This window comes from Neoarius graeffei, chromosome 12 (assembly GCF_027579695.1).
Source record: "Neoarius graeffei isolate fNeoGra1 chromosome 12, fNeoGra1.pri, whole genome shotgun sequence".
Lineage (NCBI taxonomy): Eukaryota > Metazoa > Chordata > Actinopteri > Siluriformes > Ariidae > Neoarius > Neoarius graeffei.
The window spans coordinates 56,038,200-56,066,002 of NC_083580.1; the positions used below are offsets into that span (position 1 = coordinate 56,038,200).

Here is a 27,803-nt window from a genome sequence, read left to right on the forward strand (position 1 = left end):
GCTTGCCGAAAGGCCCGAAGGGGGATTATGTCGTGATGATGTCCGTCTGTCTGTCCGTCCCAGGAAGGGTGCTCGCCTTCTGAAATCAACTCCTCTCACAATTTTTGGAGGAATTTCACGAACTTGGCAGGATTCTTTGTTATATGTCGGTAATACACATATTGCAATTTTGTTCAATTCAGTTGTATTTTACCAGAGTTATGGCATAGTTACCAGCGGGGGATATTGTGCTCTCAGAGCACTCTTGTTAAGATTATATTCCACCCCTGCCCCCCCTTCTGTTCCCAATGTAACTCAAAAAGTTGTGAACAAATTTGGATGAAATTTGGTGTACAGCTTGAGAATTATCCTTGGTTCTAGCAATTTGATTTTGATGTACGTGATAATATGTGGCTTCGTAGTGGTACCGAATGCCCTACTAGTTTTTAATTCATTCATCTTTAGTAACTCCTTTATCCTGGTCAGGATTGCACTAGGTCCAGAGCCTATCCCAAGAACACTGGGTGTGAGGTGAGAATACTTCTGGATGGAAAGGGGGAACAATGCTCTCACACATCCACACCTCGGGGTAGTTGAATTTTTTTTCTTAATGCTGAATAAACCCCAATATAGACCCCTTCGCAGTAAACGTCATTCATACGTAAGAGGAAATTGCGCGCGCAGCCTGGACTCAAAAAAGACTCAGAAATGCCTAGTTGTTGTGTTGTCGGGTGTCAGAATCGTAGCAGTGATGGGGTTAAAATGTACAGAATTCCAGCAGGATCTCACCCATTCCAAAAAAATCACCGACGTCTATGACTACAAGCCATCAAACGTGTAGACTGGGATGAAAGCACTATCAAAAATGCGCAGGTTTGCAGCGCCCACTTCATCACAGGTAAGATCAGGCTATTTATTAAATCTTTCTTTTTTATTCTTTCTAGTCTTCGTTTATTGATGTAGCAAAATACTTTGGTAACGTTTGTCTGATTAGCTGGGTCATAGTTACACAATGTAATGAATATTGTTAGCATGTTAACTTAGCTTTGCATGCAATTTTGTTTGTAGGAGAGGTCTCGCTTAACTCGAGCAGTCCAGATTTTGTGCCATCATTATTTGTGTATGCCGAAAATCACAATTTTAAAGCAAGGATGGAAAGGTAAAATTGTGTGCCCTCACTCTAAATGCCAAATTACGTTGACTGCTCTAACCTAGCTCCCGCCCCGTTCAGTTTCATTTCTGCTCTCTGCCTCTCGCTTTTTACGCAGCTCTGATTTCTCTTAGCTGCACTCTTTACACCATCATTCCTTTCATGCCATTACCTCCTGCAAATTGCTGTTTAGTGTTGGTATTTGCTGTTGTAGCTAAAGCCACATTGCCACACTGGCATAATTTCATTAAAACAAAATGAATATGAATGTCCCACTGTTAATCAAGTTGTACATGCCCGCACATTACATAATCATATGCGTCTAAAGACTTGTAGGCACGAAGTTTTTCGTGGGTGTACACTGAAGTCTGGTCAATAAGGTACGAGTATATATCTGGCCATTGTATACCAGGGAACTTACTAACATCGTCCGTCCACTCTTTAATTAAATACAGATCCGGTAGGCGATGTCCACTTGTTAGAGTTAACTTATTTATGTAGCATTCTCGATCTTGTAACGACAATTGTTTTGCATAATCTGACAGCTCATAATGCCGGTCTATGGGCAGCGCCATTGTTTCTGAGTCCAGGCTGCACGCGCATCCTGGCAACGGTCGGTTTGTTTACAAACATGCGAAGGGGTCTATAACGTAGATTATTATTATGTGTGACCTGTTTTGACTGCTTTTGTATTTGGTAAGTCACTTCTGCAAATCTGGCATTTAAAAGGCTTAAACATGTTTAACTTGCAGACAGCCTGTAATAAAAGGCATATTTCTTTCAATCCAGATTTAAAGACCAACAGGTTCATTTGCATACCTCATTATTAACATCCACACCCTACGAGCTGGGGGCAGAGATAAATTATTGGCACCTCATGCAGCGCCCATGTAGCTTTACAGATGAGATGAGATAGGAGAAAGAGAGAGAAAGAGAGCAAGCAAAAGAAAAACATAGGTGAGGTTATATCACACGTCTCAGGTTATACACACACCCATTTCAGATATCAATGTCCTTCTCTCCCCAAGCCCCTCCCCCTGATACTGAGCATGCATGCACCAAAAAATATCCAACAACGAGCTCTTATGAGTGTAACTTGGTGTGCAACTGCTCTCTTCTCCCCCTTTATTCCTCATTTACTTGTTTTCTCTTGTTCATGCTGACACACTCGCTGAACCCCTTTTTTTTGTGCTAAAGAAGTATGACGCTATTTCTGTAATGCAGCTGTTCTTTATCTGCACCAGCAAATGCAGTGAATTGTCCTGCTTAGTACTTTGTATTTTAAAGTATTTTGAGCAAGTACATTTCACTCATTTGTCTCCTTATCGAAGATGTCTTGCTGTAGTTCGGCACTGTGTCAATTCCTGAGCATTTGCTACAGGGTTTATGTTATTTAAAACGCTTTATACTGTATATCTGATCACTGTTGCTACAATAATGCAGGTTTCCCTTTAGCCAGTGCATGTTCTGTGGAGTAGCACATCTACCATAAAAACACTAACAACTGAGCAACATTTGTCCAAAAAACAAACAAATAATAATATGTACAAAGGCATATCAGACGCTTGCTAGCCGTGCTGTGAAAATTGTTCATGCAGACGCTTATTTAAGTTTCCAAATCTGTCATTCCTTAACTCTTGAATATTTTCTATCGTGAACACTATCATTAAAAAGCTTATAATTTCTGCTTTCCTAAGAAATGTATCTCGTTAAGATCTGTTTAGTACTTTGGGAGTAACGGCAGGTTGAAGTTGGTACAACAGAGTTCACTCTCTGCTCGCGTGACGTCGGGAAACTGCCTGTGCTTTTTGAGTCACGGGAAAGTGGTCAGGCTCTCTCTCTCTCCTGATCGGTTTCCGACTGGATTACTCATGAATGTCAATCAGATGACTTTTATAGGGATGTTCTCCAGCTCTCACTGTTTCTGCTGCAGTATTCAGCAAAATTTTCTGTCTGCTAGTTTTGACGTTATGATTTACGGGAGACTTCGAGTTGAGTTTTCGTAGCTTTACCTACTTTTTTTTTTCAAATCAAACTGATTCATGTAAATAAATATTTTAGAATATAACTGTAGTTGTTTTGATGAAAAATATTGAGATTTTAGTGGTCGCAATGATATTTAAAAAAAACAGAAGTCAGAAATGCAAGTGTCAATTTCAATTCAGTTAATTGGAATTGTTTATTGGATGTGGAACACACAGCTTTTTCAAGGTTCGCCTTGAAAGCTGTAAATATTAATCGAAATAATAATTTACATCCTTTCATATAAACACTAGTAGGCCCTACGTAGAAATACAAAGGCCTACAGAGCGCAAAGAGGGTATTAGAAATAATCTTTTATGACTATTTTATTTTGATCGAGAATGGTAGATGTGATTGACATTCAGTGCTTATTTATGCATATTTTATAATGAACATTAATTTCTCCTTTTTTGTGATGTATAAATGAGAGTTAAGATCAGCTTTATATTGCACAAATAAAGCCATTTGGTGAAACTTTGATGAAGAGCGTGTACTGATTTAACATCTAACCCAATTAGCAAAATTAATACTAATTAAATGCTAATTTGCATAATTGGTTTTGGCTAATTTTTCAAACTTTTATATTCAGTATACAATCATCTATGTGCCTGCCAATTTCCATGTAAATATCTTGAAAAATGAAAAAAGTTATTAAGAAAAAACATTTGATCTCATTCATTAATTAGGCCCATTTTGGACCATGTGATCCTGTTACATAATCTTACATCAGCTTTCTAAAAATTAAGCCGTTTCTTCAATCTTTGATTTGTAATATCTCATACATGTCAACCTATACGGAATGTCCGTATTTTATACTGATTTGATTCAATAAACGTAGTATACGGGCGTATAAATAAAGTTATACGGATTCTTTAAAAAAACTTCAATATTTATTTAGAGCTATAATCAATTCCCACGATGATAAAAGAGCGCATAACATTTACAAACGTACTGTACACCACAGGCAGCCAGTAAAGAGTCTTATGAAATCGCGCGTTATCTTGTGGTAGCGAGACTTCGTTCCACTTTTGATCATGCGCACACCGCATTGCGAGAATCCCGCCAACCGGGAAGTCATAGACATATAAACATAGACGCCGCCTTCTGCATAGAATCATACGTCATCCTTGACGCCATATTGGATGTGGCAAAGTGGAGATTCTTCAACCGTCTCTGGTATAGCGTCTAGACAGTAGCCGAGAATAAAGATGCCTCATTCATGTGCTGCGTTTAACTGTACCAACAGGTTTACCGTCCAAACGAGATCACATGGGATTACCTTTCACAGGTGAGACTGGAAAAATACTTTTCATTGTATTTGGTCATTATAACGTAATTTTACGAACAGATTTTCCTGACTTTGTGGCTAATATGAAGTCTCGCGCATAATAGCTGCTCGGTGAAACCTGTCTCCAAACAACGAAGTATTTCCTTCGTAACTATGCTGATAACACTTTGTGTTTTTGTCAAACATTGGAGCTTTGTATTCATTCTGAAGGTTTATTGTTATTAATATTGAATAAAAAGTAACTGGGATATATCATTGTTAATTATCATTCAAATTTTAGGTAAATTATTTTAATTTGCATCTTATACGGATTTTATAAGGGAAATACGGATTTTGGAGGTTGGTTATACAGGTTTGATTGACCAAAGGTTGACATGTATGATATCTCAAGAATGGATAAACATTTTAATTCTGTAAAAAAAAAAAAAGTATGTTGTTTAGCATTCAATTCTGAATTCAGTGAGAGCAGTTTCAAGTAACTTGGACTGAATTTGAATTTTCACCTGATATACCTAATGTACAATGTTTCTGGATAACCAGAGCCGGGCTAAGGTTACAGTCTCATGAGCTGTTCACAAACCTGAGAATATGACACCACTATTCTTCTTTTCACTTTTTCACTCAGTGTAGTACTTAGCACATCAATCTGGTTTTAATTACACTATATAGTTGCTCAGTGACATCAGGTAAACTATCCATGTACTAAAACACAACACAACACAGCTAGTTAGTGGTAACTATCTGACACGAAGAAGCTAGCAAAGTTTGAAAAATATTTTCGGTAAACTATAATACTGTATTGTGTAGTTACCGTAGATGCAGTAGATGAATTTAATAGTAATCCTATTAATGTTAATAACACCCTTGCTGAATTATGGATTCGTGAACTTCTCACAAATCAGGACAAAGCAAAAATATCATGTCCTATAGCCTGTACAATACAGTAAACAAGAACGGATTGTGTTGATTCATATATTTACTAATACAGTGTTTGTGCATGTTTTTCTTTTCTATACCTCTGTCAGAATGATCCTATCAAAGATCAGAGCACAAAGCCCAGAGGTGGAGGTGGTATGCATTTGAACGAGGACTGTACAGGATGCTTGGTATTTAGATGACCTTTACCTGACCTTCTCTCTATGCAGTACACCTCCGCTCTGACATACGATGGAGTGATGGTGATGGCAGAAGCCTTCAGGAAGCTGCGCAGGCAGAAAGTGGACATCTCGCGCAGGGGCAATGCCGGAGACTGCCTGGCAAACCCGGCAGCTCCCTGGAACCAAGGCATCGACATGGAGCGTACACTAAAACAGGTATGCAGAGCCAGAACATGGAAGGAATCGGAAAGAACAGATTACTAAGCATACGCAGTGCAAGTGGGATTAAAATACCCTGCTTTTACCCATCATACATAATTTTGTATATCAGTTTGTATTTGCCTTCATCCTCCTAAACTGGTAGGTGTTATACAGTAATGGAAAATCAGCTAGGTACAACATTGTGTAACTAAATTGCGAGAAAACTGGGTCAAAATTAAAAACTAAAAAAGTAAAAAAGAATAAGTGAGCTGAGTTTGTCCATGTAGTATATTGTTTCGCATGACTAACCAGAAAACTAGGGGCGGCACGGTGGTGTAGTGGTTAGTGCTGTCACCTCACAGCAAGAAGGTCTGGGTTTGAGCCCCGCGGCCAACGAGGGCCTTTCTGTGTGGAGTTTGCATGTTCTCCCCGTGTCCGCGTGGGTTTCCTCCGGGTGCTCCGGTTTCCCCCACAGTCCAAAGACATGCAGGTTAGGTTAACTGGTGACTCTAAATTGACCGTAGGTGTGAATGTGAGTGTGAATGGTTGTCTGTGTCTATGTGTCAGCCCTGTGATGACCTGGCGACTTGTCCAGGGTGTACCCCGCCTTTCGCCCGTAGTCAGCTGGGATAGGCTCCAGCTTGCCCGCGACCCTGTAGAAGGATAAAGCAGCTAGAGATAATGAGATGAAATGAGAGCCAGAAAACTAGTTAACTAAGTTGACAACCGATAATTTGAGGAATTCCTAGTTGGCTTGCTAATGTAACTAGCCAAACTAGCTAGCTATGTTAAATGGAAAAATCGCACGGGGGATGTAGACTCCAGTTCAAATAAATAGGGATGCCCATCAAATTCAAATGCCTCATTCATACTGTCACAGTGTTGGAGGCGAGTCACTAAACCTTGGGTCCAAGTCCAGTCTCGAGTCCCCAGTGTTCAAGTCCAAGTCATTAAAGAAAATTTTGAGTCAAGTCCACTCTTGATCCGAGTCGAGTCCGAGAGCAAGACTCCAACCGCACCATTTGATGGCTGTTCCTGCCTTTATGTGAAAGCGTCTCTGCTACTGTGTTGGACTAACGTTACTGCTTGACTGCCCCATTTTAGTTAACAGGCTACAGATAAAAAAGCTTGTTCATCGCTCAGCAAGCCCCGCCCACTATCAACAGGGCAAATAACATGAGAGAGGGTTAACACTAGCTAGTTCATCAGTCAGCAAGCAAGCCCCGCTATCAACAGAGCAATGAACATAGCGTGTCACTTCCTTCTCTGGGTGGAATCTTGCCAAATGACGACTGAAGTTTGAGGTTGTCCCCGTCGTCTCCTCAATAGTTCTTCTACATATGGAACACATACAGTAGCGGTGCATTTTTTCTCACTGCACGAGAAGTCTGTATAAGCAAAGTGGCCAATCTTAGGGGCTTCTCTCCAGGCATTTTAGTGCCATTAACGTTGGTTTGTTTTTGAACATGACGTATGAACAGGTGAATGTGCATTCTCTTTGTCAGCGAGTGCGAAGTATTCTGTCAGAGATGGTTGGAAGATGGATGTAAGTGCAGAAGGTGTGCTTATTAATACAAGTGAAGACAGGTAAACAATCACGAATGGCAGGCAAAATCATAAAATGGTGAAACAGGTAATAGGTCGAGCACAATAGGCACAAACAGACTATCGTAGACTTGGCAGAATCAAAAACAAGAAACAGGAAAACAAACAAGGAAATAAGGCTCGGTAATGTCTCAGCAACGCAACTCAATACTTCGCAAAGTAAGTGTGCTTTCACAGTCTTCATATAGGTGCGCTGATTACGCCTTAATCCTGTACAGGTGCGTGTCGTTTATGGCGCACGTGCACACCCGAGAGTCTATCTGATGCGTGCGTCAAGGCGCACAGGTGTGATGCTCTTGCACAAAAATCAATGTAGATATAAATATTTTATGCCAAATTATTATTGCATGTTACAAAAAATAAAGAAAAAATCCCAGTCCTCATTTCCAATTTACGAGTCCGAATGCAGTTAATGTACGAGTCTGAGTCATCAGTGCTCATGTCCAAGTCGAGTCACGAGTCCTTAATAAAATTAGGGCACAAGTTGGACTCGAGTACTACAAGCCTGTATTGTCATAATCAGCAAAATATTCAGGTATTACTTTGGAAATGGACTTCTTCACAAATTCTGCGTGACTTCTCCTTTTGTAAACATCAGAAAACAGCCCCTGTGTGATATTCAACTTCAGGCACTGAATGGGTTGCTGCGTCAGAGACTGGGAGAAGAGAAAGGTAAAATGATGACTGTAGAAACAGTTTCTTTACAGTTATTGAGGTAAACAGACACAGGTGTATCTGAGCAGATTCATTGCACCTTGTCTACAAGTCTCTGGAACTATACTGGAGGGATGGACACTATTCGTCTAACAGCTGTTCCCTCAGTTGGTGTTTTGTCAATAGTGAAGTACAGCTGTCGAACACATCACGACAAAATCTCCCAAAGGTGTTCAGTTGGGTTCAGGTCTGGTGAGTGTGGAGACCATAGAAGAAGAAGAAGAAGAAGAAACCTTTATTTGTCACATGCACACTTCAAGCACAGTGAAACTCATCATCTGCATTTAGCCCATCTGAAGCAGTGAACACACACACAGAGCAGTGGGCAGCCACACTAGAGCGCCCGGGGAGCAGTCAGGGGCTAGGCACCTTGCTCAGGGGCACTTCAGCCCAAGGCCGCTCCACGTTAACCTAACTGCATGTCTTTGGACTGTGGGGGAAAACAGAGTACCCGGAGGAAACCCACGCAGACACAAGGAGAAATGCAAACTCCACACAGAAAGGCCCTCGCCGGCCACTGGGCTCAAACCCAGAACCTTCTTGCTGTGAGTCGACAGTGCTAATAGCTTATGATTGACTTCAATGCCGTCCCATTCAGTGAGCCCTCGTGTTCTGTGGACGGAGGTGGAAGAGAACACAAGGTGTTCAGTTAGAAGAACTTTGTATCGAATTGCAGGGAGCCTTCTCTCTGAGGGGGAAATTAGGCATGGAGCATGAGCATAGCATACCGACAAAAATAATCCCCCCCCGACATAACTCAGCCTGTTGTTGTTGTTGTTGTTTTATTTCATTTGTCACCCTTGACAGATCTATGTAGTCTGTACATGGGGGATGCATCGGGGAGCATGTACACTGGGATATCTTGAGTACTAATATGAATATTTAACAGTTATTCCATGAAATCAAATCGTACATGAGCTGATAGCCAACAAGGTGCGTAGCACTGAGTAGGCTATAAGCCATGTACGAAGAGATTGAGTGGAATAATTGTTTTATTCTGTCCACATTCACTGTTTCTCAAAATCCAGAGTATTTTTATTTTTTATTTTATAAAATATTTAATATTTTTTGCAAATTTGATAAATAAAAATGTCCGACAAAATCATTTCCGCTTAAAATGTAAACAAACAGGCAAAATGACAGTAGCAATTTGTGAACAATGCTATAATAATAATTGTTGAAAAATAAAAAAAGATACAGTCTTACCATCAAATACTTTCATTCCATATTTTGTTGCTTTTATTTTTGTATGTTTTGGGGTTTTGTTTTCAAGTACAGTTTTTATTTCGTACTTGGTTGGTTCAGCAACACGCTCCGCCATTTTCTTCTTCTTCTTCTTTTGGGTTTTTTGGCAGTTGGCAAACCAACTTAAAGGTGCATTACTGCCACCGACTGGGCTGGAGTATAGAACAGGAGATATGGGGGGGGGAACTATATTCTTTTAGCTATTTCTGTTTCTTTTAAATACTTAATAACAAAGTGATATATCTGACTTAATGCGCTCCACCATTTTGTTTTTCTCTACTCACAGTATATGAGCTGATAGCCTAGTAGTAGAGTAGCCAAACAGAGCGCACAACTGCTCATATCCAGTGAATGTGAATAAAATATGCATGGTTTCACCCCACTGGAACTGATGTGAGCTCTAGAAAGGCTGTATATTTAAGGGGAAAAAAGAGAGACAGGCACCTAACCCAGTCTATAAAGGTGAAAATAGAAGGTGATGAGTAAAGAGAAGTTGTGTTAGCTAAACAGTTGAGATGAGAGTGCTTGTGAGAGTGCAATGCGAAGCGTTAAGCTTAGAAAGGAGAATAATTGAAGAGCAAGCAGAAGCAGCAGAGTGATGGGAGTGTGAGAGGCAGCAGCTGGATAAGCAGTAATTACATTGTTTATCGCCACAATCCAGGTCCGGCTCCAAGGATTAACAGGAAATGTCCAATTTGACCACTATGGGCGCCGAGTCAACTACACTATGGATGTGTTCGAGTTGAAAAGCAACGGCCCCAGAAGAGTAAGATCTACAGCATGTCTCTGTGCCATCTGTACCATCACAGATTAGTCTCTCCATTTCCATTTTTAATGTATAACTCTTCACAGATATAGAAAGATTTATTTACTTTACCACATTCAAGTAAATTACACTATACTATATAAAAATGTATCTATACATCTGGTGTGTTTACAGTTTGTCTTTGATTGTAAGAAAGTGTTGTCATGATTTGTCTTTTCGTCTGTCTACTTACATCTGTTCAGTATTCTTCCAGTCTTACTATTATAAATTGGCATGACTTGTTTGATGCAATTGTTTTAGCAAGAACATTACGAATTATTCATTTTCATGCAGATTGTCCCTTTTGTATGTCTCCGGCACTGCTTCAGGGTTTCCCAGCATACTTGAAGATATGGATCTCTTTACACAGCAAAGCATTTTATAGTCACATTAGCATTTAAGTGACTCATTATAATGCTTTAAATAATGTAACATACAATTTATATCAATGAAATACTTAACTTTCTAGTTTAAATGGTGTGTGCTGCCCTCAATAAATCTGTCTTTGTGGAAAGCCAAGGCTGTAGAAGAATAAATTGTAATAATTTGTAACCGCCTCAAGGATTACAAATTTACAGCTGCAGTCTGCTATTATCATATTCATTTGGAGGATATTTTGTTTGAGTTAAGACATTTAAAATCTCTAAAGCTGAATTATTATGCCGTTTCAAAGCAGGCCTCAGTAGGTACTGTTTCTGTCATCGCAGACATCATTTCCAATCCAATCCCCATTTATACCAATACCAGACTTATCCCATTCCCTATGTGCTTCAAACCCTTTTCCATCACATCTGCATGACTTAATGCCATCTTCACCCCAAACTCATGTAATCCAACGCAATCCTCACCCCATTCCCCATGTACCTCATATCCTTCCCCATCCCCCCTGTATGTGATCTGACACCATCCCACCTCATCCTCATGTGCATCAAAACCACCAATCCTGTGACCATGTGCTCCAGCTTTGTGACCACCCCATTCCCATATACCCCAACACATCACCACCCCATTCCCATATACCCCAACACATCACCACCCCATTCCCATATACCCCAACACATCACCACCCCATTCCCATATACCCCAATACATGACCACTTCATTCTCATATACCCCAACACATCACCACCCCATTATCATATACCCCAACACATCACCACCCCATTCTCATATACCCCAACACATCACCACCCCATTCTCATATACCCCAACACATAACCACCTCATTCCCATATACCCCAACACATGACCACTTCATTCCTATATACCCCAACACTTGAGCACCTCATTCCCATGTACCCCAACACATGACCACCTTATTCCCATGTACCCCAACACATGACCACCTCATTTCCATGTACCCCAACACATGACCACCTCATTCCCATGTACCCCAACACATGACCACCTTATTCCCATGTACCCCAACACATCACCACCTCATTTCCATGTACCCCAACACATCACCACCTCATTCCCATATACCCCAACACATCACTACTCTATTCCCATATACCCCAACACATGACCACCCCATTGCCATATACTCCAACACTATCCCCACCCCATTCCCATGTGCCACAGCTACATCCCTCCCCATTCCTATGTTTTAGTGGCATTATCTACTGTACATACTTTGGTTCTTTGACAACTTTCTATTCGGTCAAATTTAGGCCTTAAAACCACATAATGGGAGTCAATGATGCCATGATTTCCACCATATATTCAGCCATATATTCAGCCATTGGTCCCAACCTCAAGCCACCATATCCCCATGTGCCCTAACAACATCCCCTCCCCATTCCCAATGTAGCTAAATTATTATATTAGGTATTATTAAATGGACTGGCACTTTTGTTTGATCAGACCAAAATTGTTTTGTTCTGCACTGATTTCTTATCCTATTTATTCACATTTTTAATTTTCAGTTAAGCCATCAGTCAGACTATTAGCAGATTTTTTTTCGGCTGCATATAAATGTAGCTACTTTCTCTTTTCCCTAATAAATCAGTTTATACGTTCCCATATGTTTAAAGCAATTTGCTTCATAACTCACATCGTGTACTATTGTAAGTTATGACAAGCATGACAGCTGATTTGCTCACCTTTACTTTACTGTTTATGCACATTTTATTACCACTTCTGCCTCTGGAAACACCATAGCACCTTTCCTCATACCGATGAACCATGACCAATGGAAATATTTTTAATCCTGCCCCCATCCCAGCAGATAACCGTGGAACACTGCAGTATTCCAGCAGACCCCATTTCCATGCAGCTCTTTAGTAGGAACTATAAAGCTTCCTGTCACACACCTGTTCTGTGTCCTGTGGAGCCTCAGTGTTTGCACCATGTTTTATGGTGTGTGGTGGCTCCTGGCTGCACCGTGCCTGAGGAAGAGTGATGGAGCGTGATAGAGGGAGGCAGGGCCAGGACGGGGAGCGTGCATCGAGAGCATTTCAGGAGCATCAATCAGCCAGATGAGAGGATGCTTCAGGCTTCTTTCACTTCTCTGGCTCCTGTGTGGACATGGCAGGCACAGCGCTTAAGCCTGTCCCCACCCCCCATTCATCCATCATCACTCTGCAAGGCGACATCTTTTCCAAGTTCACCCAGACCAGCCCCCTCTGTAGGATGCTTTGGAGTGGGATCTTGTTTAGCATGCTTCATTGTAGTTGTAATAACATCATAATAATAATAAATCTACACCGAGGAGCTGTGTTCAGATGCAGGGTGATGTTGTTCAGTACCTTACAAGAACAAACCCATGCACAAATTAGGTGCACATGCATTAGGCGTTAGAATTATGGTCATTTCATGTTTCCATAATTATTCATAATTATTGGTTGAAAATTCAGTTAATTATCACTTAGAAAAATTTCTGACAGTTTCTGACGTCATATGATAAATAAGCAGAAACTAAAATAGCAGCGGCTTTGAGTTTAAAATATTTGGGAGTGTATTTTCAGGATTCAACTCTAGTACATATCCGTACAGCATCCAGCTTTTAGGTTTCAGCTTAAAGCATAGCAGTGGAAGCTATTAAAGACAACCAGTAATCAAAACTGACATTTCCACATGCCTCCACGATTGATTCATCAGCATCAGTCACTCAAATGATATTTTTTTGACTGATAATACTCAAATTTTGGATTAAACCAGAATCTAGTCATACAGTATATTATTTCCTGGTTAACTATCTCATTTCAGTCAGCAGTGCATGAGCTTAACAGACAAAAACACATGATTTCCATTTCATGGTTTCACTAAATGGTTATCTCTGGTTTCTGATAACTGTTAGCTATTATAGAGGTTTGTGTATTTATTTTGCCATCTTGTACTTTGCCATAGAAACAGTCGATTTCCAAATCCATGGTGAACAACATCTCTGAACAGTCAACTCAAAAAATGACCATAATACCCACATGAGGTAAACACACTATAACACAGATGTCCCTTCTGATCGCATGTGTGTCCCGTCCTCAGATTGGCTACTGGAATGACGCTGATAAGTTGGTCCTGATCCAGGACCAAGCCTTGCTTCCGAACGAAACGTCCGGAATGGAGAACAGGACTGTGATCGTGACGACTATTATGGTGAGTACCGTAACTGTTTTCTTATGTTTCTAGACGAATGATATTCACACACAGGAACAGTTGTCAGCCTCGGAAAGACTGTTTGTCTGTCATCCAAATGCTTCCACTTGATAAGGTGTCCTGCTTGTGTAAATGAGCTTTCAGAGGCCACAATAAGTCGCTTCTTGCATTTATGTACAGTGGGGCAAAAAAGTATTTAGTCAGCCACCAATTGTGCAAGTTCTCCCACTTAAAAAGATGAGAGAGGCCTGTAATTTTCATCATAGGTACACTTCAACTATGAGAGACAGAATGGGGGGAAAGAATCCAGGAAATCACATTGTAGGATTTTTAATTAATTAATTGGTAAATTCCTCGGTAAAATAAGTATTTGGTCACCTACAAACAAGCAAGATTTCTGGCTCTCACAGTCCTGTAACAACTTCTTTAAGAGGCTCCTCTGTCCTCCACTCATTACCTGTATTAATGGCACCTGTTTGAACTTGTTATCAGTATAAAAGACACCTGTCCTCAACCTCAAACAGTCACACTCCAAACTCCACTATGGCCAAGACCAAAGAGCTGTCAAAGGACACCAGAAACAAAATTGTAGACCTGCACCAGGCTGGGAAGACTGAATCTGCAATAGGTAAGCAGCTTGGTGTGAAGAAATCAACTGTGGGAGCAATTATTAGAAAATGGAAGCCATACAAAACCACTGATAATCTCCCTCGATCTGGGGCTCCACGAAAGATCTCACCCCGTGGGGTCAAAATGATCACAAGAACGGTGAGCAAAAATCCCAGAACCACACGGGGGGACCTAGTGAATGACCTGCAGAGAGCTGGGACCAAAGTAACAAAGGCTACCATCAGTAACACACTACACCGCCAGGGACTCAAATCCTGCAGTGCCAGACGTGTCCCCCTGCTTAAGCCAGTACATGTCCAGGCCCGTCTGAAGTTTGCTAGAGAGCATTTGGATGATCCAGAAGAGGATTGGGAGAATGTCATATGGTCAGATGAAACCAAAATAGAACTTTTTGGTAAAAACTCAACTTGTCATGTTAGGAGGAGAAAGAATGCTGAGTTGCATCCAAAGAACACCATACCTACTGTGAAGCATGGAGGTGGAAGCATCATGCTTTGGGGCTGTTTTTCTGCAAAGGGACCAGGACGACTGATCCGTGTAAAGGAAAGAATGAATGGGGCCATGTATCATGAGATTTTGAGTGAAAACCTCCTTCCATCAGCAAGGGCATTGAAGATGAAACGTGGCTGGGTCTTTCAGCATGACAATGATCCCAAACACACCACCCGGGCAACGAAGGAGTGGCTTTGTAAGAAGCATTTCAAGGTCCGGGAGTGGCCTAGCCAGTCTCCAGATCTCAACCCCATAGAAAATCTTTGGAGGGAGTCGAAAGTCCGTGTTGCCCAGCGACAGCCCCAAACATCACTGCTCTAGAGGAGATCTGCATGGAGGAATGGGCCAAAATACCAGCAACAGTGTGTGAAAACCTTGTGAAGACTTACAGAAAACGTTTGACCTCTGTCATTGCCAACAAAGGGTATATAACAAAGTATTGAGATGAACTTTTGTTATTGACCAAATACTTATTTTCCACCATAATTTGCAAATAAATTCTTTAAAAATCAGACAGACAATGTGATTTTCTGAATTTTTTTTCTCATTTTGTCTCTCATAGTTGAAGTGTATCTATGATGAAAATTACAGGCCCCTCTCATCTTTTTAAGTGGGAGAACTTGCACAATTGGTGACTGACTAAATACTTTTTTGCCCCACTGTACATGCACTTGCCTTTTGATAAATAATGTGTGCCAGATTAACAATAATGTGTGTGTGTGTGTGTGTGTGTGTGTGTGTGTGTGTGAGTGACTTGTCAGTCATATCACTGTCTTGAGAGATTACTAAGCCATCTTAATCCAGTCCTGGTGTGCCTTGATCTGGCGTTCAAATATACATCATTTTTGATCCATACATTTGCTGAATAACATTTTTCCAACAGTGCAGGAATGTGTGTGTCATCTGCCTCTGTCATGTGTCAGAAGGTGTCATGGCTGCCCTACATGGTGCCCAGGATATGCTGTTGTGGTTTTGTTGCTGTTTTGTTTTGTTGGTTTTTTTTTTTTGGGAAATTGTTCATTTTATGGAGATAGCAGAAAGAAACCTGCATGAAGTGGATCTCTTTCCACACCAATATGTTGTGGCACTGCATTGCGCTTTTATTTTGTAACTATTGTGTATAATGTGTAGATTGTATAGTGTATAGTGTGTATGCACACACTGAGCGAATGACAGTATGTAAACTAAAAGGTATGGATTTTGATACAGCAAGCAATGGGAGATTCACACCTGAAGCAAATGCTCCTCTTTTCAGCCCGTGTTGAAGAATCCTTATTTAAGAAACTGAGCAGAAAGAAGAAAGGACACTGCCGAGCCGAAAACCGAGCCCCCTCCCTATATTAAGGCATGGACAGACACAGACAGATCTGAAGTGAAAAAAAGCAATAATGCTGAACCATGGACAGGCACTTCCCCAGCTGAAATGAGCTCCACGATGAGAAACTGAGCCATGGACAAACACAGGCAAAGACAAAGCCCAGCCTTCATTAAGCAACCGAAGGATGGATGTACTCTGCAGGAACAGTAATAACCCATGCATTAGGAAACCGTGTGTGGGATGAATTGGCAGTAGTTTTCATTTAGGGATTTAATGTAGATGTATTATAAATGTACGTAGCATACATGATGTGAGCCTTTGGCTGTTCAATGAAACACTGAGCACTTATCATTCATTCAAAGGCATTTATTCGGAGAGTTTTCACTACAATCAGTCAGTGTTTTTAGTATTTAGCATTTATTAGGAATATACTAGCTATTTTGACATACATACATCCCATTTTGAATAAACTATTTTGCAGAATAGTAGGGCTCATCCACATATTTGTGACATATGCATCATTATCCATGTTCATCTAATGTGGCTAACACATAATGGACATATAAGTGAAGTATTTTCCACAACCTCAATTCCAAAAAAGCTGGGACACTGTGTAAACTGTAAATAAAAACATAATGCGATAATTTACAAATCATGGAAACCCTATATTTCATTGAAAATAGTACAAAGACAACATATCAAATGTTGAAACTGAGAAATTTTATTGTTTTTGGTTTTTTTTTGAAAAATATGTGCTTATTTTGAATTTGATGTCAGCAACACGTTTTAAAAAAATTGGGACAGGGGCATGTTTACCACTGTGTTGCATCACCTCTATTTTTAACAACACATTGTAAACATTTGGGAACTGAGTAGACCAACTGTTCTAGTTTTGAAAGAGAAATGTTGTCCCATGCTTACCTGCTATACAATTTCAGTTGCTCAACAGTTCAGGGTCTCCTTTGTCATATTTTGCGCTTCATAATGCACCAAATGTTTTAAATGGGAGCTAGGTCTTGACTGCAGGCAGGCCAGTTTAGCACCCGAACTCTTTTACTACAAAGCCATGCAGTTTTAATATGTGCAGAAAGCGGTTTGGCATTGTCTTGCTGAAAGAAGGAAGGCCTTCCCTGAAAAAGATTTTGTCTGGATGGCAGCATATTGCGCTGAAACATGTATATATCATTCAGCATTAATGATGCCTTCCCAGATGTACAAGCTACCCATGTCATGTGCACTAATGCACCCTCATACCATCACAGATGCTGGCTTTTGAACTGTGCACTGATAACAAGCCGGATGATCCCTCTCCTCTTTAGCCAGGAGGACGTGGTGTCCATGATTTCTAAAAAGAATTTCTACTGTTGATTCATCAGACCTCAGGATAATTTTCCACTTCGACTCAGTCCATTGTAAAAGAACTCGGGCCCAGAGAAGGTGGCGGTGTTTCTGGATATTGTATATATATGGTTTTAACTTACATTTGTGGATGCAGTGATGAACTGTTTTCACAGATGATGGTTTTCTGAAGTGTTCCTGAGCCCATACAGTGATTTCCACTACAGACACGTGTCTGCTTTTAATGCAGTGTCGCCTGAGGGCCTGAAGATCACAGGCATCTAATGTCAGTTTTCAGCCTTTTCTCTTGCATACAGAGATTTCTCCAGATTCTCTGAATCTTTTAATGATATTATGTAGCAAAGATGATGTGATCCCCAAATTCTTTGCAATTTTACATTGAAGAACGTTATTTTTAAATTGTTGCACTGTTTGCCCATGCAGTCTTTCACAGAGCGGTGAACCCTTCCCCATCTTTACTTCTGAGAAACTCCGCCTCTCTGGGATGCTCTTTTTATACCCAGTCATGGTACTGACCTGTTGCCAATTAAAATTAGTTTTATTTTTAGCATTGCACAACTTTTTCAGTCTTTTGTTGCCCCTGTCCCAACTTTTCTGAAACGTGTTTCTGACATCAAATTTAAAATGAGCATATATTTTTCATAAAACAATATAATTTCTCAGTTTCAACATTTGATATGTTGTCTTTGTGCTATTTTCAATGAAATATATGGTTTTCGGGCGGCACAGTGGTGTAGTGGTTAGCACTGTCGACTCACAGCAAGAAGGTCCTGGGTTCAAGCCCAGCGGCTGGCGAGGACCTTTCTGTGTGGGGTTTGCATGTTCTCCCCGTGTCTGCGTGGGTTTCCTCTGGGTGCTCCGGTTTCCCCCACAGTCCAAAGACATGCAGGTTAGGTTAACTGGTGACTCTAAATTGACCGTGAGTGTGAATGGTTGTTTGTCTCTATGTCAGTCCTGTGATGACCTGGTGACTTGTCCACCTCTCGCCCATAGTCAGCTGGGCTAGGCTCCAGCTTGCCTGCGATCTTATAGAACAGGATAAGCGGCTACAGATAATGGATGGATATATGATTTCCATGATTTGCAAATCTTCACATTCTGTTTTTATTTGTGTTTTACAGTGTCCCAACTTTTTTTGCAATTGGGGTTGTATAAATACTTCCCAAATCTTTATATACATGCTTCAAATGCCATTGTTAGCCTCTTAAACTACCAGGATTCATCAGTGGGTTGAGATTTGCATTCTTTATTCAGTAATACATACTCTTCCTATTACACTGGATTTTAAGGGGTTAACATACAGTACATCATTGTTCAATCATTTTTCAATAAGTCGCTTTGTAAAAGAGCTAGGATCATCTACATAAATTCCACTTGTCACTGAAGTGAGGCCCTCAAGGGCATGTTTTTAATGATCAGTATCATTGCAGACTCACCAGACCAAAAATTTGTTTCTGCAGTAAAATGCACTATAATGGACATAATATAGTTACAGAGTACCATTGTAAACTGACATTTATACTTCTGAACATTCCCTGCAATTTTACAAATTTTTTTTTTTTTAAAGAGTTTGCATAAGCAAATACATTTTGAAGCAACTTTTTTTTTCATAACCATAAGGTAAGCACTTGCATTTATGCTGGGTTGTAATTCTACATGACTGACTATTCTGCAGTAAAACATGCCTTGGTGCTGCTGATAGCCTGCACTTGTGGCACTATGCATCACTGATAATAAACTGTCTACCCTTTTATTGTATCTGCCCCAGTGAACACCAACTGACTGGGGATGTCCATTACTGGGCCAACCTGGTCTGACTTTATTTAGTCTAAGAAGACATTATTATGGGACGGCATGATGGTGTAGTGGTTAGCACTGTTGCCTCAGCAAGAAGGTCCTGGGTTTGAGCCCAGCGGCCAATGGGGGCCTTTCCGTGTGGAGTTTGCATGTTCTCCCTGTGTCTGCGTGGGTTTCCTCCAGATGCTCTGGTTTCCCGACATGCAGGTTAGGTTAATTGGTGGCTCTAAATTGACTGTAGGTGTGAATGTGAGTGTGAATGGTTGGTTGTCTCTCTGTGTCAGCTCTGCGATGACCTGGCGACTTGTCCAGGGTGTACCCCGCCTCTCGCCCATAGTCAGCTGGGATAGGCTCCAGCTTGCCCACGACCCTGCACAGGATAAGTGGTTATGGATAATGGATGGATGGACATTGTTATGGATTCACATTAAATCAGTCTTGAGCATGATCTGGCCTCTAAATATGTACAGTAAGTATTTTGTCCATGTTGAGTTTGATATATTACAACAACAACAACAGTTCAAAAACTGTACTGAAATTATCAGTTTCCTATGAACATCTAAAATTCCCCAAAGTTGGCTTTGCACTCACTGGGATACATAAAAGTCGTTCAAAAATAATATTAAAGATGGAGAAACTACTAATAAAAAAAGTGTAAATATGTACCATATGCTGCTTCCTCACACATAAAAAAAAATCCAAGATGAAATGAATCATCAGTCTGAATTTAATGAAGTGCTCTCTGTTTGCTGGGGGGCAAGTTCTCGATTTGTCCTGATGGGCTTTATGCTTTGCATGGTTGTGGGCCAGCCATATGGCTTCGAAAACATCTCTGAGAAGAGAGGCAGGTTTTTCAGAGTGTTTATGGAAATGTCTCACTTAGCAAGATATGAGTTTCATGACTTTTGATCAACTTGGTAATTTGTTATATTCAAATTATAATAAAGCATAAAAAAGTGTTTTTTTTTTTCATTGTTAAGCTTTTCTCTAGTCTCTTGAAAATGTATTTTTGTCTTATTTGTAATTTCTAGGTATTAAGCAGCGACAAATGTACCAAAATTTTTGTGTTATGATCATGTAAGCAGTTTTGGCTTGTGTAACGTAACCTAGTGTGGTGCTGCATATGAAGCTTAAAATTAGATAGATAGATAGATAGATAGATAGATAGATAGATAGATAGATAGATAGATAGATAGATAGATAGATAGTTTTGCTTCATCGGGATTAGTTTTGAACAGTGTTTAAAGTTTTATGTTCTGCTTTGTAAGTTGTTGTGAGTTGAAGATTTATAGCTATCGACAGCTTGTTCTGTTACTGTGCCTTGTTATATAGTTAATAATGTTAATGATGGCACTGACTCTCTGATCTGGTACAATATTTATCCCTAGTCATGACTTTCTTTATTGATAACCTCTATTCATTGATTATGCTATGACCTCCATAATGTGTTGCATCAAAGCTGTTTTATTATGTAATGATTTTTATTATGTAGTGATGTGATTCTAAATGTACTGGATGTTCTACAGTAGAATTATATGAATATCAGAAACTGAATTCTGTTGTGCGATGTTGCAAATGTATTTCCTTTGCTGAATGTTTTATTTTACTGTTCTGGCAAGCGTGATGTGAAGATATGTATTAAATGAGTATTCTTCTTTACATGCACAGTGGGTTTTTTTATGTTTTTTTGAGGACTAATCAGTGACAAATGTACCAAAATCCACAAATTGGACGCTTGCTTGGGTTGGCTGGAGTTCTTGACTGGTTGCCAGTTTGAACCTCTTATGTTGGTTTGCTCCTTCCAGGAAGGCCCATATGTGATGCTGAAGAAAAACTGGGAGATGTACGAGGGTAATGACAGGTATGAGGGATACTGTGTGGATCTGGCGTCTGAGATCGCCAAGCACATTGGCATCAAATACAAGATCTCTATCGTGCCGGATGGGAAGTATGGAGCTCGGGACCCAGACACGAAGATCTGGAATGGCATGGTTGGGGAGCTGGTGTACGGGGTAAGACATTCATCTGCAAACTTTTCTTCAAATGGAGTTTGAAGCTAGAAATAGAAATAGTCACTGGGGTGAGACCATTCCTTTAAAAGTTGCAGTCGAGTTCATCATTTTGAAGGTTGCATAATGGAATGATGTCAAATATTAATCAAATTAAATGCCCTTTAATATATGCTCTTACATAATTACTTTTAAGACACATACTTTCAACATTTAGTTAGAAAATACAATAGGAAATCAAACACTTCTGTTACCACCTTGAGCGTGATTATTTGTCCTATAACAGCACAAAGTGTTTTATTCCTCTTATACCACAGCAATTTTCCAACGATTAAAGATGTTTCTTATTAAATAATGATGTCACACTGTTAATCCCTTTCTAGTTACATTTAATGTTGTGGAATGTCCACAAAACAAGTTAGTTCCTGTCATAACTTACGTTATCAACTGTTGTCCTCTCATGTTCTATTGAAAAACTACAAAACACAAAGGCCTGAAGACTTTCACACAGCAGAACTCTTACAGAAAGTTACAGCTTGACATCCAGAACTGACAGTAGAGACTCCTTCCATCAGTGTTAAATAAATGTCTTGTCCTTACAGGAAACATCACCAAATCAATGACACATTTTTCTTTGTTAAATGTTTAATCTGTTCTTTATGAGACTTAAATTGTATGGAGTTTAATGGAAGCTACAGGTCTGGGGAAGAAACTGTTCCTCAATCTATTTTGTGCATGTTCTGATGGTCCTGTATCTTTTGTCTGATGGGATGAGGACAAACAGTTTATGACCTGGGTGTGTATAGTGTTTGATAATGTTTATACATAAACTTTGTCCAGATTTGAATTAGCATTTAATGTAGAATCAATAACTGATTAGAGCAAGCATGGTATCCTCTTGGCATCCGTCAGTCTCGAGAGACTATGGAGTCGCACTTTGGGTGGATTGTTTGGAGCAGCTTCGAGTGTGACTGGACAGGCCGATCCTAGAATGACAGTCTCTTCCACACTGCAGGCAGATGTAGTCAGTGGCTGGTCGATCACTCTGATATCGGGCCTTCCGTCTAAGTCTCTTCGCCTCTGTGTGCTGGGTTGATGTCTCCTCAAACTTTGAAAGGCCTTGTTGTACTGCTTGCCGCCAAATGGAGCGCACAGATGCTAAGGCTTCCCAGTTTTGAAGGTTGAATCTCAGGGTTATCATGTCCCTCTTACAGACGTCTTTGAAACGTAGTTGAGGTCTTCCAATTGGACGCTTCCCATCCAGCAGCTCTCCATAAAGTAGAGCTTTGGGAATACGGCCATCTTCCATCCTCACAACATGACCGAGCCAACGCAGGCGTCTCTGCTTTAACAGCGCGTACATGCTGGGGACCGCGGCTTGCTTCAGAATTGTGGTATTGGGGAGTTTGTCTTTCCAGGTGACGTTGAGAATGCGTCGGAGACAGCGCATATGGAAGACATTTAGCTTTCTTTCCTGAGGGGCACGGAGAGTCCAGGATTCACTACCGTACAGAAGAATACTCAGCACACAAGCTCGGTAAACTTGAATCTTTGTGTGCTCTGTCAGTTTTTTGTTAGTCCACACTCTCTTCCCCAGTCTGGATGTAGTAGTGGATGCTTTGCCGATGCGTTTGTTAAGCTCGGAGTCCAGAGAGAGCATGTCGGAGATAGTAGAACCAAGGTAAACAAAATCATGGACAACTTCCAGTTCATGATTGGAGATGGTAATCCTGTGAGTTGAGTCAGCGCCCTGACCCATGACTTGCGTTTTCTTAAGGCTGATAGTGAGCCCACAATCCTGACAGGCACTACTAAAACGATTGATAAGAGTTTGTAGGTCTTCGCTGGAATGGGTGGTGATTGCTGCATCATCGGCAAACAGGAAATCACGCAGCCCCATCAGCTGGACTTTTGACTTCGCCTTCAACCTTGAGAGGTTGAAGAGTTTTCCATCTGACCTACTCCGGATATATATGCCTTCAGTTGCAGCCCCGAATGCATACTTTATCAAAACAGCAAAGAAAATGCCAAACAAGGTTGGCGCAAGCACGCAGCCCTGCTTCACACCACTTCGGATTTCAAATGGGTCTGAAGGATAATATCAAGTAATATAAAATTTTTTGAAACACCCGTGGGGCAAAAAAGTATTTAGTCAGTCACCAATTGTGCAAGTTCTCCCACTTAAAAAGATGAGAGAGGCCTGTAATTTTCATCATAGGTACACTTCAACTATGAGAGACAGAATGGGGGGAAAGAATCCAGGAAACCACATTGTAGGATTTTTAATGAATTAATTGGTAAATTCCTCGGTAAAATAAGTATTTGGTCACCTACAAACAAGCAAGATTTCTGGCTCTCACAGACCTGTAACAACTTCTTTAAGAGGCTCCTCTGTCCTCCACTCGTTACCTGTATTAATGGCACCTGTTTGAACTCGTTATCAGTATAAAAGACACCTGTCCACAACCTCAAACAGACACACTCCAAACTCCACTATGGCCAAGACCAAAGAGGTGTCAAAGGACACCAGAAACAAAATTGTAGACCTGCACCAGGCTGGGAAGACTGAATCTGCAATAGGTAAGCAGCTTGATGTGAAGAAATCAACTGTGGGAGCAATTATTAGAAAATGGAAGACATACAAGACCACTGATAATCTCCCTCGATCTGGGGCTCCACGCAAGATCTCACCCTGTGGGGTCAAAATGATCATAAGAACGGTGAGCAAAAATCACAGAACCACACGGGGGGACCTAGTGAATGACCTGCAGAGAGCTGGGACCAAAGTAACAGAGGCTACCATCAGTAACACACTACGCCGCCAGGGACTCAAATCCTGCAGTGCCAGACGTGTCCCCCTGCTTAAGCCAGTACATGTCCAGGTCCATCTGAAGTTTGCTAGAGAGCATTTGGATTATCCAGAAGAGGATTGGGAGAATGTCATATGGTCAGATGAAACCAAAATAGAACTTTTTGGTAAAAACTTAACTTGTCGTGTTTGGAGGAGAAAGAATGCTGAGTTGCATCCAAAGAACACCATACCTACTGTGAAGCATGGAGGTGGAAACATCATGCTTTGGGGCTGTTTTTCTGCAAAGGGACCAGGACGACTGATCCGTGTAAAGGAAAGAATGAATGGGGCCATGTATCGTGAGATTTTGAGTGAAAACCTCCTTCCATCAGCAAGGGCATTGAAGATGAAACGTGGCTGGGTCTTTCAGCATGACAATGATCCCAAACACACCGCCCGGGTAACGAAGGAGTGGCTTCGTAAGAAGCATTTCAAGATCCTGGAGTGGCCTAGCCAGTCTCCAGATCTCAACCCCATAGAAAATCTTTGGAGGGAGTCGAAAGTCCGTGTTGCCCAGCGACAGCCCCAAAACATCACTGCTCTAGAGGATATCTGCATGGAGGAATGGGCCAAAATACCAGCAACAGTTTGTGAAAACCTTGTGAAGACTTACAGAAAACGTTTGACCTCTGTCATTGCCAACAAAGGGTACTGTATATAACAAAGTATTGAGATGAACTTTTGTTATTGACCAAATACTTATTTTCCACCATAATTTGCAAATAAATTCTTTAAAAATCAGACAATGTGATTTTCTGGATTTTTTTTTCTCATTTTGTCTCTCATAGTTGAAGTGTACCTATGATGAAAATTACAGGCCTCTCTCATCTTTTTAAGTGGGAGAACTTGCACAATTGGTGACTGACTAAATACTTTTTTGCCCCACTGTATATATTTTTTATAGGGTGTTTCAAAAAATTTGATATTATTTGAGATGTAAATGTCCCAGAAACTGCATAGTCTAGGCAAATGAAACTGAACAGGCTTAATGTTGAGCAATATAAGATTTATTCCTCAAAATTTGAATGAGAAATTCAAAGGTATGTGGATTCCATGAACAATTTCACAAATTTTCAATCTTCGCGAACCCGCTCGACCGTCTCTTCCAATGCTGGTGGTCATCCAGATCCTTTTGCCCTGCACAGACAGTCTTCCTCTTTGAACTCTTTGTGCCATGTCCAAATCTGCATTGCAGTTGGTGCATTTTTAGAGAATTCTCTCATAAATGCACGCTGCACAGTCTTGTTCGACTGTGTTCGAGCGTACTCTAACCTAAAAAGATGAAAACAAAAACCATTAAACATAAAATTTTGACCTGTTTCCACACATGCTGTTAAAATTTGAGGTCAATCAAATGAGAATTGGCAAAGTTATTAGATTGTGAAATTATGTCAAATTTTTTGAAACACCCTGTGTATATATATACACACACAGTGGGGCAAAAAAGTATTTAGTCAGCCACCAATTGTGCAAGTTCTCCCACTTAAAAAGATGAGAGAGGCCTGTAATTTTCATCACGGGTACACTTCAACTATGAGAGACAGAATGGGGGGAAAGAATCCAGGAAATCACATTGTAGGATTTTTAATGAATTAATTGGTAAATTCCTCGGTAAAATAAGTATTTGGTCACCTACAAACAAGCAAGATTTCTGACTCTCACGGACCGTATATGGAGCATACCGTATATGGAATTATGTGTTAAACAAGAAAGTGTTTAAAAAACAAAATACGTTTCATCTTTTAGATTCTTCAAAGTAGCCACTGTTTACCTTGATGACGCTTTACACACTATTATTATCTTAACCAGCTTCATGAAGTAGTCACCTGGAATGCATGGAAGCAATTAACGGGTGTGTCTCATCAAAAGTTAATTAGTGCAATTTCTTGCCGCCTTAATGCATTTGAAATCAAACAGTAAACAAATAATAAAAATACAGTAAATAGCCCTATTCCACAACTGTAGTAATCCATATTATGTCAAGAACCACTCAGTTAAGTAAAGGGAAACGACATCCATCTTTAAGTTAAGACATGAAGTGACAATTAATAAAAATAAAGAAAAACCATTTAATTAGAAGGTGTGTCCAAACTTTTGACTGAGAGAGAGATTTTGACAGCCCTGGTTTATGTTCCTGTATGTTTTTTGTTTTTTTTTTCCTAACAGTGTGTCCTGAAAAATGCTGCAGTAGACAGCTAAAGGTTAACTGAGATTAAGAGGAACTCTCTCTCCACCAATGAAGGCCATAAACATACATTGTTTTAAAAAAAACTTGTTGCTAACATATGGAGTTATGTTAGATTTCCTCTTTTATATCAGCTATTTACATTTAATGAGATTCATGATGTGCTGAATGAAATGCTTAAGGCTCTGAGTGGGATCCAAGGGGAGTTCAGGAGGTTTAGGTCTGCTTCCATATGCTGCAAAAACTGCAAGTTTGTACTTTGGGCTAAAATAGTAAGTTCAAGGGCAGTCAATGTCCATGCAATTTGCTGTAAAATGCCCCAGTCTGTTCAGTAACATTCTTCTTATAAAGAATAATATGCTTACTTTATCTACAGAGGCTTTGGCAGAGACATGGTGCGGATTTGAGGCAGGAAGTGTCAGCACTTTTCTTCTTAAACCTTAAGTTGTGGCCAAGCTCACAGTGCAAGTGCGTGACAATCCTTCCACCTCTGAAAGCAACCTTTAGCAAGCTGATGTATATTAACGCTGTGCTATGGCAAGTCTTGTCATCAGGTTGATTTTTGTTGAGCATATCCAGCATATCCCTTCAAAGGGTTTCTTTTTCATTTTGAGGAAATGGGTGTTAGCCAATAAAGATAAGCATTAATTGCTTTTTTGGATTAGTTTTGAGCTGTGCAAGGCTGAGGGTGTTGCTAAGTCATAGTCATTAATCAGGTTTGTGGATTCCCAGGAAGGCCTGCTTTGCTCCCAGATCATGGTTCCAACCATTTTTCCTTTTTTTTTTTTTTTTTGTTGCTGTAAGCATATTTCACTGAATTGATTGGGTCATCTTGCCCGCTCACATTTAAACCTCTCTGCTTAGTACTGTAGTATTTCCCCCATTAACTTGCAAAGCCTTGTCCAATTAGAGAAACTGAAAAATGAGTTGAAAAAAGGAGCAGTTATTCTCCAGCATACAGTGTCTTGCAAAAGTATTCATCCCTGTTGGTGTTTGTCCTGTTTTGTCGCATTAAAAGATGGAATTAAAATGGATTTTTGGAGGGTTAGCACCATTTGATTTACACAACACGTCTACAGCTTTAACGGTGAAAATTATTGTTTTATTGTGACACAAACAATAATTAAGATGAAAAAACAGAAATCTGGAGTGTGCATAGGTATTCACCCCCTTTCATATGAAACCCCTCAGTCCAACCAATTCACTTCATAAGTCACATAATTAGTTGATTAAGATCCACCTGTGTGCAATCAAAGTGTCACATGATCTGTCACATGATGTCTGTATAAATTAACCTGTTCTGGAAGGACCCTGACTCTGCAACACTACTAAGCAAGCAACATGAGAACCAAGGAGCACTCCAAACAGGTCAGAGACAAAGTTGTGAAAAAGTATAGATCAGGGTTGAGTTATAAAAACATCCCAAATTTTGAATATTCCAGGAAGCACCATTAAATCC

The 27,803-nt window shown here is 40.3% G+C and overlaps 1 protein-coding gene across 6 annotated transcripts in view; it reads left to right on the forward strand.

Annotated features, from left to right (window-relative positions):
- gria4b (glutamate receptor, ionotropic, AMPA 4b) overlaps positions 1–27,803 on the forward strand; it is a 365,144-nt gene that overhangs the window by 250,728 nt on the left and 86,613 nt on the right. For 5 of the 6 annotated variants that reach the window (XM_060935094.1, XM_060935095.1, XM_060935093.1 and 2 more), the window contains exons 7-10: positions 5,585–5,752; positions 9,963–10,067; positions 13,593–13,703; positions 21,105–21,311. In XM_060935094.1, the coding sequence (XP_060791077.1) occupies positions 5,585–5,752; positions 9,963–10,067; positions 13,593–13,703; positions 21,105–21,311 (591 nt within the window). Of the gene's footprint in view, positions 1–5,584; positions 5,753–9,962; positions 10,068–13,592; positions 13,704–16,080; positions 16,114–21,104; positions 21,312–27,803 lie in introns of those variants that run through there. The other variant, XM_060935098.1, reaches the window with a different exon arrangement.